Source organism: Schistocerca gregaria, chromosome 4 (genome assembly GCF_023897955.1).
Source record: "Schistocerca gregaria isolate iqSchGreg1 chromosome 4, iqSchGreg1.2, whole genome shotgun sequence".
Taxonomy (NCBI): Eukaryota; Metazoa; Arthropoda; class Insecta; order Orthoptera; family Acrididae; genus Schistocerca; species Schistocerca gregaria.
Window position 1 is genome coordinate 498,243,961 of NC_064923.1, and position 15,901 is coordinate 498,259,861.

Here is a 15,901-nt window from a genome sequence, read left to right on the forward strand (position 1 = left end):
CTTGCCTAACAAAGTAATTTTCGAACAGTTGGTGCAAACAGATAGAGCTGAGCTTGTTACACAAGTAATTCCTAATGTATCGGTAAGGTAAGTTTAAGAATTGGAACCCCTACCTATCGTTGTTACTGCCTACTGTTATGTAAATGTACTAATATTTGATCATTTATTGCATGCAATGATATAAACATCATTCAACAAGTAATTCTTTTGTTGATATCTCAAAAACTTAAGCCCAATATTTCAAGAAAACAAAAGAAAGCCCAGAACAAATACACTGTTTAGTGATCGGTGATTTTGCAGAAAACTATACATTTACCATACAGGATGAAATTGAAAGTTATCACTGGACAAATACACAAGCAACACTGCATCTGTATGTCATCTAGGCCTACTTCAAAAAAGAAGACAAAGTATGTTGCAAATCTATTTGTGTAATTAGTGACTTCCTTGATCACAATACCACAACTGTGTACACATTTCAACATCACCTCATTACGGAAATTAAGAATATCATACCTAATGTTGAAATGGCCGTTTACTTTAGCAATGGTGCAAGCACCTAGCACAACACTAAGAAAAAATTCATTAATGTTTGCCAATATGAAAATTATTTTGGCTTACTAGCAGGGTCGAATTTCTTTGTCTCATCACACCAAAAGAATTCTTATGATTGGATAGGAGAAATAACAAAATGAGAAGTTAAACGAGCTCCTCTTCAAAGACCTTACATAGACCCGATCTTGACTCCACAAGTTATGTTCAAATACTGTCAACAGAATATTACTGGAGTTAAATAATATATATTTGTTTTTTCGCCTGAAATTGAACAAATTAAAAGCAAAACTGACTGATAGATTTGAATGTCATTTACCTGTTAAATGAACAAGAAGCTTTCACAGATATGTACCAATAAGCGATAATCAAATAAGATGTTTTGTTACTTTCAAAGGCTCAAACTTAGATGAACATAACTTCAATACTTTTTACAAACTTATTATCTTTCACAAATAATGATTTTGTAGTTTGTATGTATGATGAGACGAGTTGGCTTGGAAAAACTGAATACAAAAGTAAAGATAACAATGATGTTTTGGGGTATTTATTTTATCCTTCTGGATCAAAAACTGCCTTTCCACTTTCCAAAAATGATACTACTTGGGCGCCTGCAAACAAAACAGCATGAAAAGCGACTCCATGGGAACTCACAACAGTGTCTTATAGAACACAACAACAAAATTGATTATCACGTTTACCAGTGAAGTTTAAATCTAAATATATTCAGAAACATTACTGTTTATGTACTGTACATAAGTGTAATACAACAAATGTATCGGTAAGGTAAGTTTAAGAATTGGAACCCCTGCCTATTGTTGTTACTGCCTACTGTTATGTAAATGTACTAATATTCGATCACTTATTGCGTTTGTTGCGTAGTTATTTCTATACACATAACATAAATACTTAAATTGAAAAGTAAATTACTCAAGTATGTTAAGTAAGATTATGGAAATGCATCATTTCGTTGTTCAAACATTTCTGGAAATGGCTGAGGATATTGCTCCTTACACTCTGCAGTTCCCTCTGAGAACTGGCAGCCATTCCTTGATGAATGGTAGTAATGTTAGTTTTAAGTTCATTTAAAGAGTGTGGATTTTATTTCTTCATTTCACTTTGATGCCCCCCCCCCCCCCAAAAAAAAAAAAATAAAAATCATTGGGGGTTAAATTGGGGTAACAAGGAGGCCATATGTTATCTTGAAACACATCATGAATTTCCTGTAACAGGAATTTGGCTGTGCTGCCATATCTTTGAGCGGTTACGCAGTTTAAGTTCTTGCACTGCAGCTGTACATCCAGCAACTTTGCAGCCATTTGAACAGAGCCATGTCAAATTACCATTTGTTAAGAAAGATGTCAAACTGAATTTCTAGGAGATCTTTCCAGAGTTCCTTCAGTTAGTACTGTAGATTGCTGTCTACTTTTTTGTCAAGAGCATTTCCGGTTTCACAGAATTACTTGACCAGTCAATGAACTGTAGTCCAATTAGAAAACAGAACATCAGAAAATTCCTCTTGAAATAATCTCCTTACTGAATGATCTTATTCTGTATTTCACCATTTAACATGAAAACACTTACACTCAATATATCATATTGCATTGCCCAACAAACACATATAAACCTGTACAAGATGTCTACACAAACAAAGGCCTCACAGCGGAGGAGAAATATACTAACCATTTGTGCAGCAGCTGGCTGGCTGCTTCACGGAGAAAAAACCCAACTGCCAGTTTCGTTAAGTATTGACTGCCCTGTATACGACATAAGAATGGGAGAATAATCCTTCATCTCCTTTTCAAACATGTAGTCTCCCCACTGTTCTCTCAGTGGCTGCAGAGAACCAACAGCTGATGTTGTTGTTGTTGTGGTCTTCAGTCCTGAGACTGATTTCATGCAGCTCGCCATGCTACTCTATCCTGTGCAAGCTTCTTCATCTCCCAGTACCTACTGCAACCTACGTCCTTCTGAATCTGCTTACTGTATTCATCTCTTGGTCTCCCTTTACGATTTTTACCCTCCACGCTGCCCTCCAATACTAAATTGGTGATCCCTTGATGTCTCAGAACATGTCCTACCAACCGATCCCTTCTTCTGGTCAAGTTGTGCCACAAATTTCTCTTCCCCCCAATCCTATTCAATACTTCCTCATCAGTTATGTGATCTACCTATCTAATCTTCAACATTCTTCTGTAGCACCATATTTCGAAAGCTTCTATTCTCTTCTTGTCCAAACTATTTATCGTCCATGTTTCACTTCCATACATGGCTACACTCCATACAAATACTTTAAGAAAAGACTTCCTGACACTTAAATTTATACTCGATGTTAACAAATTTCTCTTCTTCAGAAACGCTTTCCCCGCCATTGCCAGTCTACATTTTATATCCTCTCTACTTCGACCATCATCAGTTATTTTGCTCCCCAAAGAGCAAAACTCCTTTACTACTTTAAGTGTCTCATTTCCTAATCTAATTCCTTCAGCATCACCCGACTTAATTCAACTACATTCCATTATCCTCGTTTTGCTTTTGTTGATGTTCATCTTATATCCTCCTTTCAAGACACTATCCATTCCATTCAACTGCTCTTCCAAGTCATTTGCTGTCTCTGACAGAATTACAATGTCATCGGCGAACCTCAAAGTTTTTAATTCTTTTCCATGGATTTCAATACCTACTCCAAATTTTTCTTTTGTTTCCTTCACTGCTTGCTCAATATGCAGATTGAATAACATTGGGGAGAGACTACAACCCTGTCTCACTCTCTTCCCAACCACTGCTTCCCTTTCATGCCCCTCGACTCTTATAACTGCCGTCTGGTTTCTGTACAAATTGTAAATAGCCTTTCGCTCCCTGTATTTTACCCCTGCCACCTTTAGAATTTGAAAGAGAGTATTACTGTCAACATTGTCAAAAGCTTTCTCTAAGTCTACAAATGCTAGAAACGCAGGTTTGCCTTTCCTTAATCTTTCTTCTAAGATAAGTCTTAGGGTCAGTATTGCCTCATGTGTTCCAGTATTTCTACGGAATCCAAACTGATCTTCCCCGAGGTCGGCTTCTAGTAGTTTTTCCATTCGTCTCTAAAGAATTTGCGTTAGTATTTTGCAGCTGTGGCTTATTAAACTGATTGTTCGGTAATTTTCACATCTGTCAATACCTGCTTTCTTTGGGATTGGAATTATTATATTCTTCTTGAAGTCTGAGGGTATTTCGCCTATTTCATACATCTTGCTCACCAGATGGTAGAGTTTTGACAGGACTGGCTCTCCCAAGGCCGTCAGTAGTTCCAATGGAATGTTGTCTACTCCGGGGGCCTTGTTTCAACTCAGGTCTTTCAGTGCTCTGTCAAACTCTTCACGCAGTATCGGATCTCCCATTTCATCTTCATCTACATCCTCTTCCATTTCCATGATAATGTCCTCAAGTACAGCGCCCTTGTATAGACCCTCATTATACTCCTTCCACCTTTCTGCTTTCCCTTCTTTGCTTAGAACTGGGTTTCCATTTGAGCTCTTGATGTTCATACAAGTGGTTCTCTTATCTCCAAAGGTCTCTCTAATTTTCCTGTAGGCAGTATCTATCTTACCCTAGTGAGATAAGCCTCTACAACCTTACATTTGTCCTCTAGCCATCCCTGCTTAGCCATTTTGCACTTCCTGTCAATCTCATTTTTGAGATGTCTGTATTCCTTTTTGCCTACTTCATTTACTGCATTTTTATATTTTCTCCTTTCATCAATTAAATTCAATATTTCTTCTGTTACCCAAGGATTTCTACTAGTCCTCTTCTTTTTACCTACTTGATCCTCTGCTGCCTTCACTACTTCATCCCTCAAAGCTACCCATTCTTCTTCTGCTGTATTTCTTTCCCGCATTTCTGTCAATTGTTCCTTTATGCTCTCCCTGAAACTCTGTACAACCTCTGGTTCTTTCAGTTTATCCAGATGCCATCTCCTTAAGTTCCCACCTTTTTGCAGTTTCTTCAGTTTTAATCTACAGGTCATAACCAATAGATTGTGGTCAGAGTCCACATCTGCCCCTGGAAATGTCTTACAATTTAAAACCTGGTTCCTAAATCTCTGTCTTACCATTATATAATATATCTGATACATTTTAGTATCTCCAGCGTTCTTCCATGTATGCAACCTTCTTTCATGATTCTTAAACCAAGTGTTAGCTATGATTAAGTTGTGCTCTGTGCAAAATTCTACCAGGCGGCTTCCTGTTTCATTTCTTAGTCCCAATCCATATTCACCTACTACGTTTCCTTCTTTCCCTTTTCCTACTACCGAATTCCAGTCACCCACAACTATTAAATTTTCGTCGCCCTTCACTATCTGAATAATTTCTTTTATTTGATCATACATTTCTTCAATTTCTTCGTCATCTGCAGAGCTAGTTGGCATATAAACTTGTACTACTGTAGGTGTGGGCTTCGTATCTATCTTGACCACAATAATACGTTCACTATGCTGTTTGTAGTAGCTTACCAGCTGATACAGCCCTTTTTATTTCCACCATACCTCATGACAAGTATTGACAACACTGCTGCACAAAACACATAAGCAAGCTACTGGATCGTATCTAGACTATTACTATCTCCTTCAGAAATGAATACTTTTATGCAGCATTTTTCCAATTCTGAGTACAACACATTCTGGCAAACTACAGTTTAAATATGGTATATGTTGATAAAAGCCATGCCAAGGTCTGCAGAATACATTCTCACAGTTCACAGGGACAAAATATGCTGCATGCTCACCGTGAACATCCCCACATTCATCCTAGTCCTTAGCCAAGCTGGTGTCACTGTTCCCACTTCAATCCTTCATAATTCTTCAAAACAAAATAGAATGTGGACTCAATTGTCAAAGCTTCATCTGTATATGTAAGATGACTCCCATATTAACCTATTAAAAAACATAGAATCCTTGACCCAAGCAGCAATACTTTAGTCTGTGAATATAGGACAACCCTGTATTTCTCATTTGATCAATTTGAGGAAAAAACAACTCCTGAAATTGGGTTAATACAGTGCACTCCAGAATGTATGGCAGTTTGTTTTCTCATCTGTAACTATTACCCCAAATCAACCTTAATCCTGCTATACCCAGTTTTCTCATGGTTAAACTGTCATTAAAAGTAAAGAAATTTTAGATTATTAAAAAGAATGTGAAGAACCAAGACAAAACAGTACATTTAAAAATATGCATATTAAAATACCACTTTTTCTATTTGGCTTTGTGCTTTAATTTTTCCTCTGCTTGTGGAAACTTATTTCTGGAACTAAAAAAGAAAAAAAAAGAAAAAAAAGGAAATCTTGGACTTATAACATAAAACACTTTCCTGTGACTGCAAAATACTATGACAGATAACATAATTACTCAAATCATCTTCATTTCATAATATTGGAGACATTCAGCCAAATCTACAACATATTTTATCAGAGCTAGTAACACTGCTGAGGGTGTGAATGTAACAAGAAAATAATAAGGGCAGAAAAGAGCAGTTAAAATTAGACACTGAAAAAGATAAGTTAATAATAATAATAATAATAATAACACACTGGACGGGCCCATGAAAATATTTGTTGAAAAAGACATGAGTCAAGAATCCTACATTTACACTGGAAAGCAAAATGTTAAGACAAAATATGCAAATAGTTTACAGACGAAAAACAAACAAAAGTCTAGGTTAGAATGAAAGAAAGTTAAGGACAGGTATCTTAAGTACTGAAAATGAGAAGCTCCATATCCTTTTTCTGATTTTGTTTTGGTGGATCCTGCTACAGCTCCTCGTTATCTTCTGCCTTCCATAAAGCACAAGCACATTGCCATAAATATCTTCACAATCTCTGGTAAACACTGAATATCATTTTTCTTGATAATATTACATTGAAAATATGTAGTATTATTACCTTCAAATATCTCAGAAACTAATGTCAACTACTCTATGAAAACAAAATGAAAGTGCATTACTCAACTAATAACAAGAGAAACAACTTGTATTATTTCTCTGCAATATGTATTCAAATAGTCATCTGAATATAATAGAGGGAAACATTCCATGTGGGAAAAATATATATATAAAAAACAAAGATGCTTTAACTTACCAAACGAGAAAGTGCTGGTATGTTGATAGACACAAAACAAACACACAAATATTTGTGTGTGTTTTTTATTGTGTCTATCAACATACCAGCGCTTTCTCGTTTGGTAAATTAAAGTATCTTTGTTTTTTATATATATTCAAATAGTCAGTTTTACAAAACATAATATCCAATATGTTGCTGCATTTTCTCAAACTGAAAGTAAATACTAAGTGTTTTTTTTAAAAACAAAAGAACAGAAATGTATCAACTCTCTGAAGTATTCACAAGAATATATTAAATTAACATATCTACGCACTGAAGTATTCGCTTGTAGTTGGTAGACCAAATGAGGTGACATGAAATATGTCAAACTGTGGAAAGTAATAGTTTGCTGTCGTACTACTCATCAGTTCTAAGATCAGTTTGGTGCCTTTCTCCAATTCCATGCAGTCCTCTTTTCATTAGCATAATTGTTGCAGTCCTCATCATTGACAGTTTGCCTTATACTTAGAAATGCCCTTAAAATTCTTTACTAACATAGTTAGATCAAGTTCTTCTGTAACACTACTTTTCAAATACTTCCAACTGTTTCACTTCTGCTTTCCCTGATGACCACGTTTTGCACTCATAAAGAATTGTTTTTCATTAATCTTTTTCTGGCCTCAAGGTTTATATTTTAGGATGTTTGTAGCAACTTCTTTTTTTATAAGAGCTCCTTTGAATACACCTTGCTACTATGAATTTCTGTCATTTTCCCTTGATTATCTATTCTATTTTCAAGATACAAAATCTGTTCACATCTTCAAGAAACTGGTCTCAGAGTTTAATATTTAGCCATCAGTTGCTACATATGCCATTATATGGGGTGACCCAAAACAAACCTCCCACAGTTGAAAAAAATGCAAACAGAGATATTTGTTTATTAAAAAATACAAAATGTTGTTGAAAACTCTTTATAAACTAAGTACAGTGTTACGAGTTGAATTACTCTGTATTAATGTGTGGCAATGACACAACTGACAATAACATCATTGTCAATAACACCCCCTACTACCCAATAACACTTCTCATTTTGATTGGCTGCAGCACTTTCAGTGAGTAAGGGAGGGGAGTGGAGTGGATGGGCAAGAGAAGTGGTGTGCAGCATGTTCATTTACAACTCTCCTGTAGTTAGTGGGAGTAGGAGGCGAGTGGAGGGCTGAGAGAATTAATGATCGGCACATTCATCCACCACTCTCCTGCTATGTTCAGTCATTATTGTAATTTGGTCTGGAGCTCATCGTGCATATGCAATTGGAATGTTTTATAAAAGCAACAATTCTGCAATTACAGTCCAAAGAGCTTTTTGTGTAAAGTTGCTTTTCGCATAGTGAAAATGTTCCTGATCAGAAGAGTGGGTAAAGAGTTTCTGAACAACATGTTCAGCATTGGGGAAAAAAAAAAAAAAAAAAGAAGAAGAAGAAGAAGAAGAAGAAGAAGAAGAAGAACATCTGGCCAACCTAAAAATGCTCATTTGTCATAAAATATTGTAGGTGTGAGAGTTTGTTTTGCAGTCCCCAAAACAATCTGGAAGAAAGCATGTTGCAGCTGTTGAGCTTCCACATGAGAGAGTAAGAAGTAGTTTACATGAACACCTGTACTTTCATCTGAGTAATATTGGCAATTTTTGTACAGTGTCAACAGTCACATGAGAACATCTTGCAAAGTGTCCTACAAGATGCTGCAATTTTGTGTAGTAATGAAGCACATTTCCACTTAAGTGGTTGTGTAAACAAACAAAATTTCCACTACTGATCTGACCATAACCCCCAAATTCTGCTCAGTAGACTATTGCACTCTGATAAAGTGACTGTATTTAGTGATGTTTACAGACATGGAGTGATTGGTCCATAATTTTTTTGAAGAGGTGGTTGTGACAGCTGCGGTAATTTTCAAACATTATGATGTTTCGTTTGGGAACTTGTCACAGGTTCAGCTTCAGAACACTGGGCTGGATAACAGTGATGCGCAATTCTAACAAGATGGCACTACAGCGCACATTGCTGAGATTTCAATGAGAGTATTCAGTGACCTGTTTCACGGCAAACTTACCTCATTAAGTGCTAATGACGCTTCGCTTTTTTCTTTGGGGTCACCTTCAAGCTAAGGTTTACACACATCAGTCCCACACTCTTGCTGAACTCAAGAGAATATCTGAAATGGAGGTAGCAGCTACTCCACAATACATGACATTTCAGGTGATGCTCACAGCTGACAACGCTTACCAGGCGTCATTTTAAAAACATAGTCTTTACAAACTGTGTCTGCCCCGATAGCTGAGTGGCCAGTGCGGCAGTCTGTCATACCAATGGGCGCGGGTTCGATTCCTGGCTGGGTCGGAGATTTTCTCCGCTCAGGGACTGGGTGTTGTATTGTCCTCATTACCATTTCATTATCATCATGGAAGGCAATGGGAAACCACCACTGGAATCACTTCCCTAGATGCTCATGCAGTGGACCTCTCTGGCGAGGCTTCCTCCATGATGAGATAATCCTTTTTGTCATAAAGCACTCAACTCACTTCGTTATCACTTTTGACAACTAACACAGTGTCAGCGGAGAATCAAAACAAGCTAATTCTTGTGACAAACAATTCTTTCATTGAGATAGTCCAGCATTTCCCTAATTGTCTCTCAATAAACAAACTGAACATAAGTTCAAAATGTGCATTTAGTGTTCGCAAATTTAATTAAGGCAGTATGAACTTATTTAGTTGGGGGTGAAACAGTTATATATAGGTGTACAAGAAAAGGTTAAGAGATGTGGCTGTGTGCCTATTACCAATCCGAGGTACCTCTTTCAATTTTTTGACGTAATTGACCAAATTTTGATATCAAAATTTAATAGGTAATATAATGTCCTTGGTTATAATTAAAAAGAAGTTCTTGGAATTTAGTCACTGCTTATAAGACAATTTTTCAACCTAACAATACTTCAGTTAGCACTCGCACTCATTACTGTCTTTACAACACTAGTTTTTTTCTAGTTATTGTCACTCTTAAATATTTCCCATGAAACTTACGGAATCTTAAATCAAATACTGTTTCAGATACATAACATTTCCCATCACCTATTCATCACTGTTGATATTAAAACTCTTAAGCTTTCTCTTCATAACTTCTAATTATATTACCATTTCTATTCCCTCCAAACTAACTAAATAAGCAAAGACCAAATATGGCTAAAATTCAAAGAAATAGTATTGGCACCAACTGAGAAATTTATAACAAGCAAATTAATAAGAGAAGGAACAGATCCCTCATGGTAAGCAAAACATGTTGGGGCAATGTTACAGAAGCAATAAAAAAAGGACTGTCACATTTAACAAAACCTCCAAGATTGGCAATGTTTTAAGAAGCTTGAAATTTAGCGGGTACTTCAATGCCAGATGCTTTTAACAGTTTCCACACTGAACTCCGTCTTGAAATCTGGCAGAAAATACTAAGAGATTCTGGTCATATGTAAAGAATACTAACAGCAAGTCACAATCAACACCTTCACAGCATGCTACTGATTACAGTGTCACTAAAGCACAGTTAATGACCATAGTTTTCCAAAATTCCTTCACTAAACAAGACGCAATACATTTCCTGGAATTCAAATCGAGAACAGCTGCCAACAGGAGGAAGTTAGAACTACATGGAAACATCAAAGAAACTGGTACACAGATGTGTATTCAAATACAGAGATATGTAAATAGGCAGAATACGGCACTGCAGTCGACAACACCTATATAAGATAACAAGTGTCTGGCGCAGTTGTGATCAGTTACTGCTGCTACAATGACAGGTTAGCAAGATTTAAGTGAGTATGAACATGGTGTTGTAGTTGGCACATGAGCGGTGGGACACAGCATCTCCAAGGTAGCAATAAAGAGCGGATTTTCCCGTATGACCATTTCACAACTGTACCATGAATGTCAGGAATCCAGTAGAAATCAAATCTCTGACATCACTGCAACTGGTAAAAGATTCTGCAAGAACGGGACCAACGACAATTAAAGTGAATTATTCACTGTGACAGAAGTGCAATCCTTCCGCAGATTTCAATGCTGGGCCTTCAACAAGTGTCAGTGTGCGAACCATTCAACAAAACATCATCCATATGGGCTTTCAGAGCCGAATGCCCACTGATGTACTCTTAATGACTGCGCGACACAAAGCTTTATGCCTCACCTGGACCCCTCAACACTGACACTGGACTTTTGATGATCGGAATCATGTTGCCTGGTTGGACGAGTCTCGTTTCAAATTGTATTGAGTGGATGGATGTGCACAGGTATGGAGACAACCTCATGAATCCATGGACTCTCCATGTCCGAAGGGGACTGTTTAAGATGGTGGAGGCTCTGGTATGGTGTGGGACATGTGTAGTTGGAGTGATAAGAGACCCCTGATATGTCTAGATATGACTGATAGGTGACAAATACGTAAGCATCCTGTCTGATCAACTGCATCCATTCATGTCCATTGTGCATTCCGAAGGGCAATTCCAGCAGGACAATGCACATCCCACACGTTCAGAACTGCTACAAAGTGGCTCTTCTGAGTTTAAACACTTCTGCTGCCCACTAAACTCCCCAGACGTGAACATTATTGAGGGGACGCCTTACAACATGTTGTTCAGAAGTGATCTCCACCCCCTCATACCCTTACCAAGTGAGGTGGTGCAGTGGTTTGCACAATGGACTTTGCATTCGGGAAGACGGCAGTTCAAATCTATGTCTGGTCATCCTGATTTAGGTTTTCCGTGATTTCCTTAATCGTTTTAGGCAAATGCCGGGATGGTTCCTTCGAAAGGGCATAGCTGACTTCCTTCCCCATCCTTTCCTAATCTGAGCTGTACGCCATCTCTAATGACATCGTTGTTGACGGGACGTTAAACAGTAATCTCCTTCCCCTACCCAAATTCTTTAACTACTACATTACCTTTTACTGCATTTCCAGTTCTTAACTTTTGTTGACATTTATTTCACTTTTACTAATAAAAAGGTACAGAATAGTTCATCTCCCTTAAGATTCTCTGTAGCTCCCATACTTGACCCTCATTTACCATCCTCTTACTGCTACTGACTACTTGAAATCTAAAACACACTTAGCTCAAAAAGCAATATTATCCAGGGAATGTGTCACCCAAAAGAACTCGATACCCCAATCATGATGGCACCTCAACGTGGATTAAAAATACATGATAGTGTAGCAAAGATAACGAGGATCAGAGGCTCCTATGAAGAAGAATTACACACAAAGACATAAAACACATTTACTCGCACTTACAGAGAACCTCTAAACATTACATTTTAGGACCACAAAAGTTTTAATCAAACTAAAACTAATACAAAGAGAAGATGACTGAAGGAAAAAAAGCGGGACAGGGTACTGTGTCACGAGAGACCCAGTGGGATAGGACAAGACGAAAACTGAAAATGGAGGATTAGTAGTCTAATGCTTTTGAAAAAAAATCTAAGAAATAAAAAGTTGCCAAATGAGATAAAGGAGCGCAGATTAAAGCTGATGCATAGTTCGCAAAACTAATCAGCAACAGAAAAAAACAAAATGAAGAAGCAAGAGGGGATTATGAAAGAATGACGATCTGGAGAGATAGCAAGAAAAAGGTGAAAAATGTAAGAGAGAGACAAATAAGAACAATAGGTATACGTGAAAAGCTGGATATAATGACAGAATAGAAGAGGGGAGGTTGATACATGTGGTAAACAGAAATTTTATCTATCTTTACTAACATAAAGAATTAGTAGGAATCAGATGACCCAAAGGTAGATGATAAGGATTAACATTTTATAGACTGCCTAAAATTTAGCACAAATTTGTGAAAATATAGCAAATCCTACATGCTTTAAAGATGCAATACTACTACTACTACTACTACTACTACTACTACTAATAATAATAATAATAATAATAATAACAATAATAATAACTATTCACCATATTATAATCAATGCCATTCTGCAAAGTATGACGTCTTGGCTCCCTTCTCCGTACACTTGTTTTTTTGTGAGGGACATTTGGCTGTTCAGGCTGCCCTGGAACAAAAATAGTCAATGAATAATAATCATGTTTGTGCTATAATCATTCTATTGAAGGAATAATTTAATTTACCTGAAGGCTTTCCATCCCCAGAACTACGTCCTCCGCGTACTGTTGAGCGTTGCTCTGAAACTGGATATCCAAATTTTTTATCATTAGACGATTTTCCAAATTCATGTTCATTCATCATTAGACCCATTTGCCAGTTCTGCAATGCAGTCCTGATTTCAGCCTTATCCAAATTCCTTTCAGAGGCACCATTTCTATCTGTATTTGTGGTAAGCATAGCTCTTTCTAAACCAGCTGCTGTTCGAGGTGGTTTCGGTGGAGCATACAGAGCAGTACTAGGTTTTACATTTGGAATGGTAAGCTTTGCATCACTGTTATAGTTATGAAACTCACTGACATCTGTCTGAACAGTGTCTTTCCTTTCGACTATTAGCTGTGGCATACTTAATGTTCTTTGTTGAGGCATAACATTGGGACGAACAGTTGCAGTATTGGTTGTAGGCCAGTGAGCTTTTGGTGATGATTCATTATCCAACAATGGTGCTGATGGTGGTCTTACAGGTTGTGATGATATAGGAACTTCAGATGTGATCTGCTTGTTCATTTGTATCCTCGTACTCTCAACTTGATTCCTAAGTAGACAAATTTTTAAACCTGCACAGAATCTTTCAAATGACAGAAGGCCATTTGGAGGTGTTACTTTCTGCAAGCTATCAATAACCCCTTTTGGTAATCCTTTTGTGCCATCATCCTGCCAACGATTTTCAATTTCTGAAACAAGTCACAAAAATAATTACTTATAAAAAGATGCAAGATCGTGGTTCAGCTGGCACATAGATTCAATTGAATTTCAGACACACTAATGATTTTATAGTAGTACTATTGGTTCAGTATCTAGTACGGGATTAGAACAAGGCACACAGAAAAAAATGAAAACATCAAAGCTATATTATGGAAAGGACAGGTTGCTACTCACGATGTAGAGGAATGTTGAGTTGCAGACACACACAATAGAAAGACTGGTAGACATGTGAGCTTTCAGCCAAAAGGCCTTCTCCTAAAGTGGACAGTACGCACATATTCACACAAGCACAACTCACATGTATGTGACCACTGTTTCTGGTCACTGAAGCCTGTGGGCTGAGACAGTGGCTGTGTGCAATGAATTGTGCTCATGAAAATGTGTGCAAGTTGTCTATTTTAGAAGAAGGGCTTTTGACCAAAAGCTCGCTTGTTTCACAGCCTTTTTGTTGTATCTGTTTGTGACTCGACATCTTGCCTATGTGGTGAACAGCAATCTTTCCTTTTCATAATATTGTCATTAGTCCATCCTGAGTTAACATATATATTTAATGCTAATTGATTCATAGATTCAATCAGTCCAAATGACATATTGCTGTTGTTGTTGTCTTCAGTCCTGAGACTGGTTTCATGCAGCTCTCCATCTACTCTATCCTGTGCAAGCTTCTTCATCTCCAAGTATCTACTGCAACCTACATCCTTCTGAATCAGCTTAGTGTATTCACATCTCTTGGTCTCCCTTTACGATTTTTACCCTCCACGCTGCCCTCCAATACTAAATTGGTGATCCCTTGACGCCTCGGAACATGTCCTACCAACCGATCCCTTCTTCTGTACAAGTTGTGCCACAAACTTCTCTTCTCCCCAATCCTATTCAATACTTCCTCATTAGTTATGTGATCTACCCATCTAATCTTCAGCATTCTGCTGTAGTACCACATTTCGAAAGCTTCTATTCTCTTCTTGTCCAAACTATTTATCGTCCATGTTTCACTTCCATACTTGGCTACACTCCATACAAATACTTTAAGAAAAGACTTCCTGACACTTAAATTTATACTCGATGTTAACAAATTTCTCTTCTTCAGAGACGCTTTCCCTGCCATTGCCAGTCTACATTTTATATCCTCTCTACTTCGACCATCATCAGTTATTTTGCTCCCCAAATAGCAAAACTCCTTTACTTCTTTAAGTGTCTCATTTCCTAATCTAATGCCCTCAGCATCACCCGACTTAATTCGACTACATTCCATTATCCTCGTTTTGCTTTTGTTGATGTTCATCTTATATCCTCCTTTCAAGTCACTGTCCATTCCATTCAACTGCTCTTCCAAGTCCTTTGCTTTCTCTGACAGAATTACAATGTCATCGGCGAACCTCAAAGTTTTTAATTCTTTTCCATGGATTTTAATACCTACTCCAAATTTTTCTTTTGTTTCATTTACTGCTTGCTCAATATACAGATTGAATAACATCGGGGAGAGACTACAACCCTGTCTCACTCCCTTCCCAACCACTGCTTCCCTTTCATGCCCCTCGACTCTTATAACTGCCATCCGGTTTCTGTACAAATTGTAAATAGCCTTTCGCTCCCTGTATTTTACCCCTGCCACCTTTAGAATTTGAAAGAGAGTATTCCAGTCAACACTGTCAAAAGCTTTCTCTAGGACTACAAATGCTAGGAATGTAGGTTTGCCTTTCCTTAATCTTTCTTCTAAGATAAGTCGTAAGGTCAGTATTGCCTCACGTGTTCCAGTATTTCTAGGGAATCCAAACTGATCTTCCTCGAGGTCAGCTTCTACTAGTTTTTCCATTCGTCTCTAAAGAATTTGCATTAGTATTTTGCAGCTGTGGCTTATTAAACTGATTGTTCGGTAATTTTCACATCTGTCAATACCTGCTTTCTTTGGGATTGGAATTATTATATTCTTCTTGAAGTCTGAGGGTATTTCGCCTGTTTCATACATCTTGCTCACCAGATGGTAGAGTTTTGTCAGGACTGGCTCTCCCAAGGCCGTCAGTAGTTCCAATGGAATGTTGTCTACTCCGGGGGGGCCTTGTTTCGACTCAGGTCTTTCAGTGCTCTGTCAAACTCTTCACGCAGTATCATATCTCCCATTTCATCTTCATCTACATCCTCTTCCATTTCCATAATATTGTCCTCAAGTACATCGCCCTTGTATAGACCCTCATTATACTCCTTCCACCTTTATGCTTTCTCTTCTTTGGTTAAAACTGGGTTTCCATCTGAGCTCTTGATGTTCATACAAGTGGTTCTCTTATCTCCAAAGCTCTCTCTAATTTTCCTGTAGGCAGTATCTATCTTACCCCTAGTGAGATAAGCCTCTACAACCTTA

General features: G+C 37.6%; 1 protein-coding gene across 1 annotated transcript in view; it reads right to left on the reverse strand.

Annotated features, from left to right (window-relative positions):
- The window catches only part of LOC126267410 (suppressor APC domain-containing protein 2), a 96,705-nt gene that overhangs the window by 65,147 nt on the left and 15,657 nt on the right, over positions 1–15,901 (reverse strand). Inside the window, exons 3-4 of the mRNA XM_049972639.1 lie at positions 12,807–13,514; positions 12,633–12,730 (exon numbers count right to left, since the gene is read on the reverse strand). Of these exons, the coding sequence (XP_049828596.1) occupies positions 12,633–12,730; positions 12,807–13,514 (806 nt within the window). The remainder of the gene's footprint in view (positions 1–12,632; positions 12,731–12,806; positions 13,515–15,901) is intronic.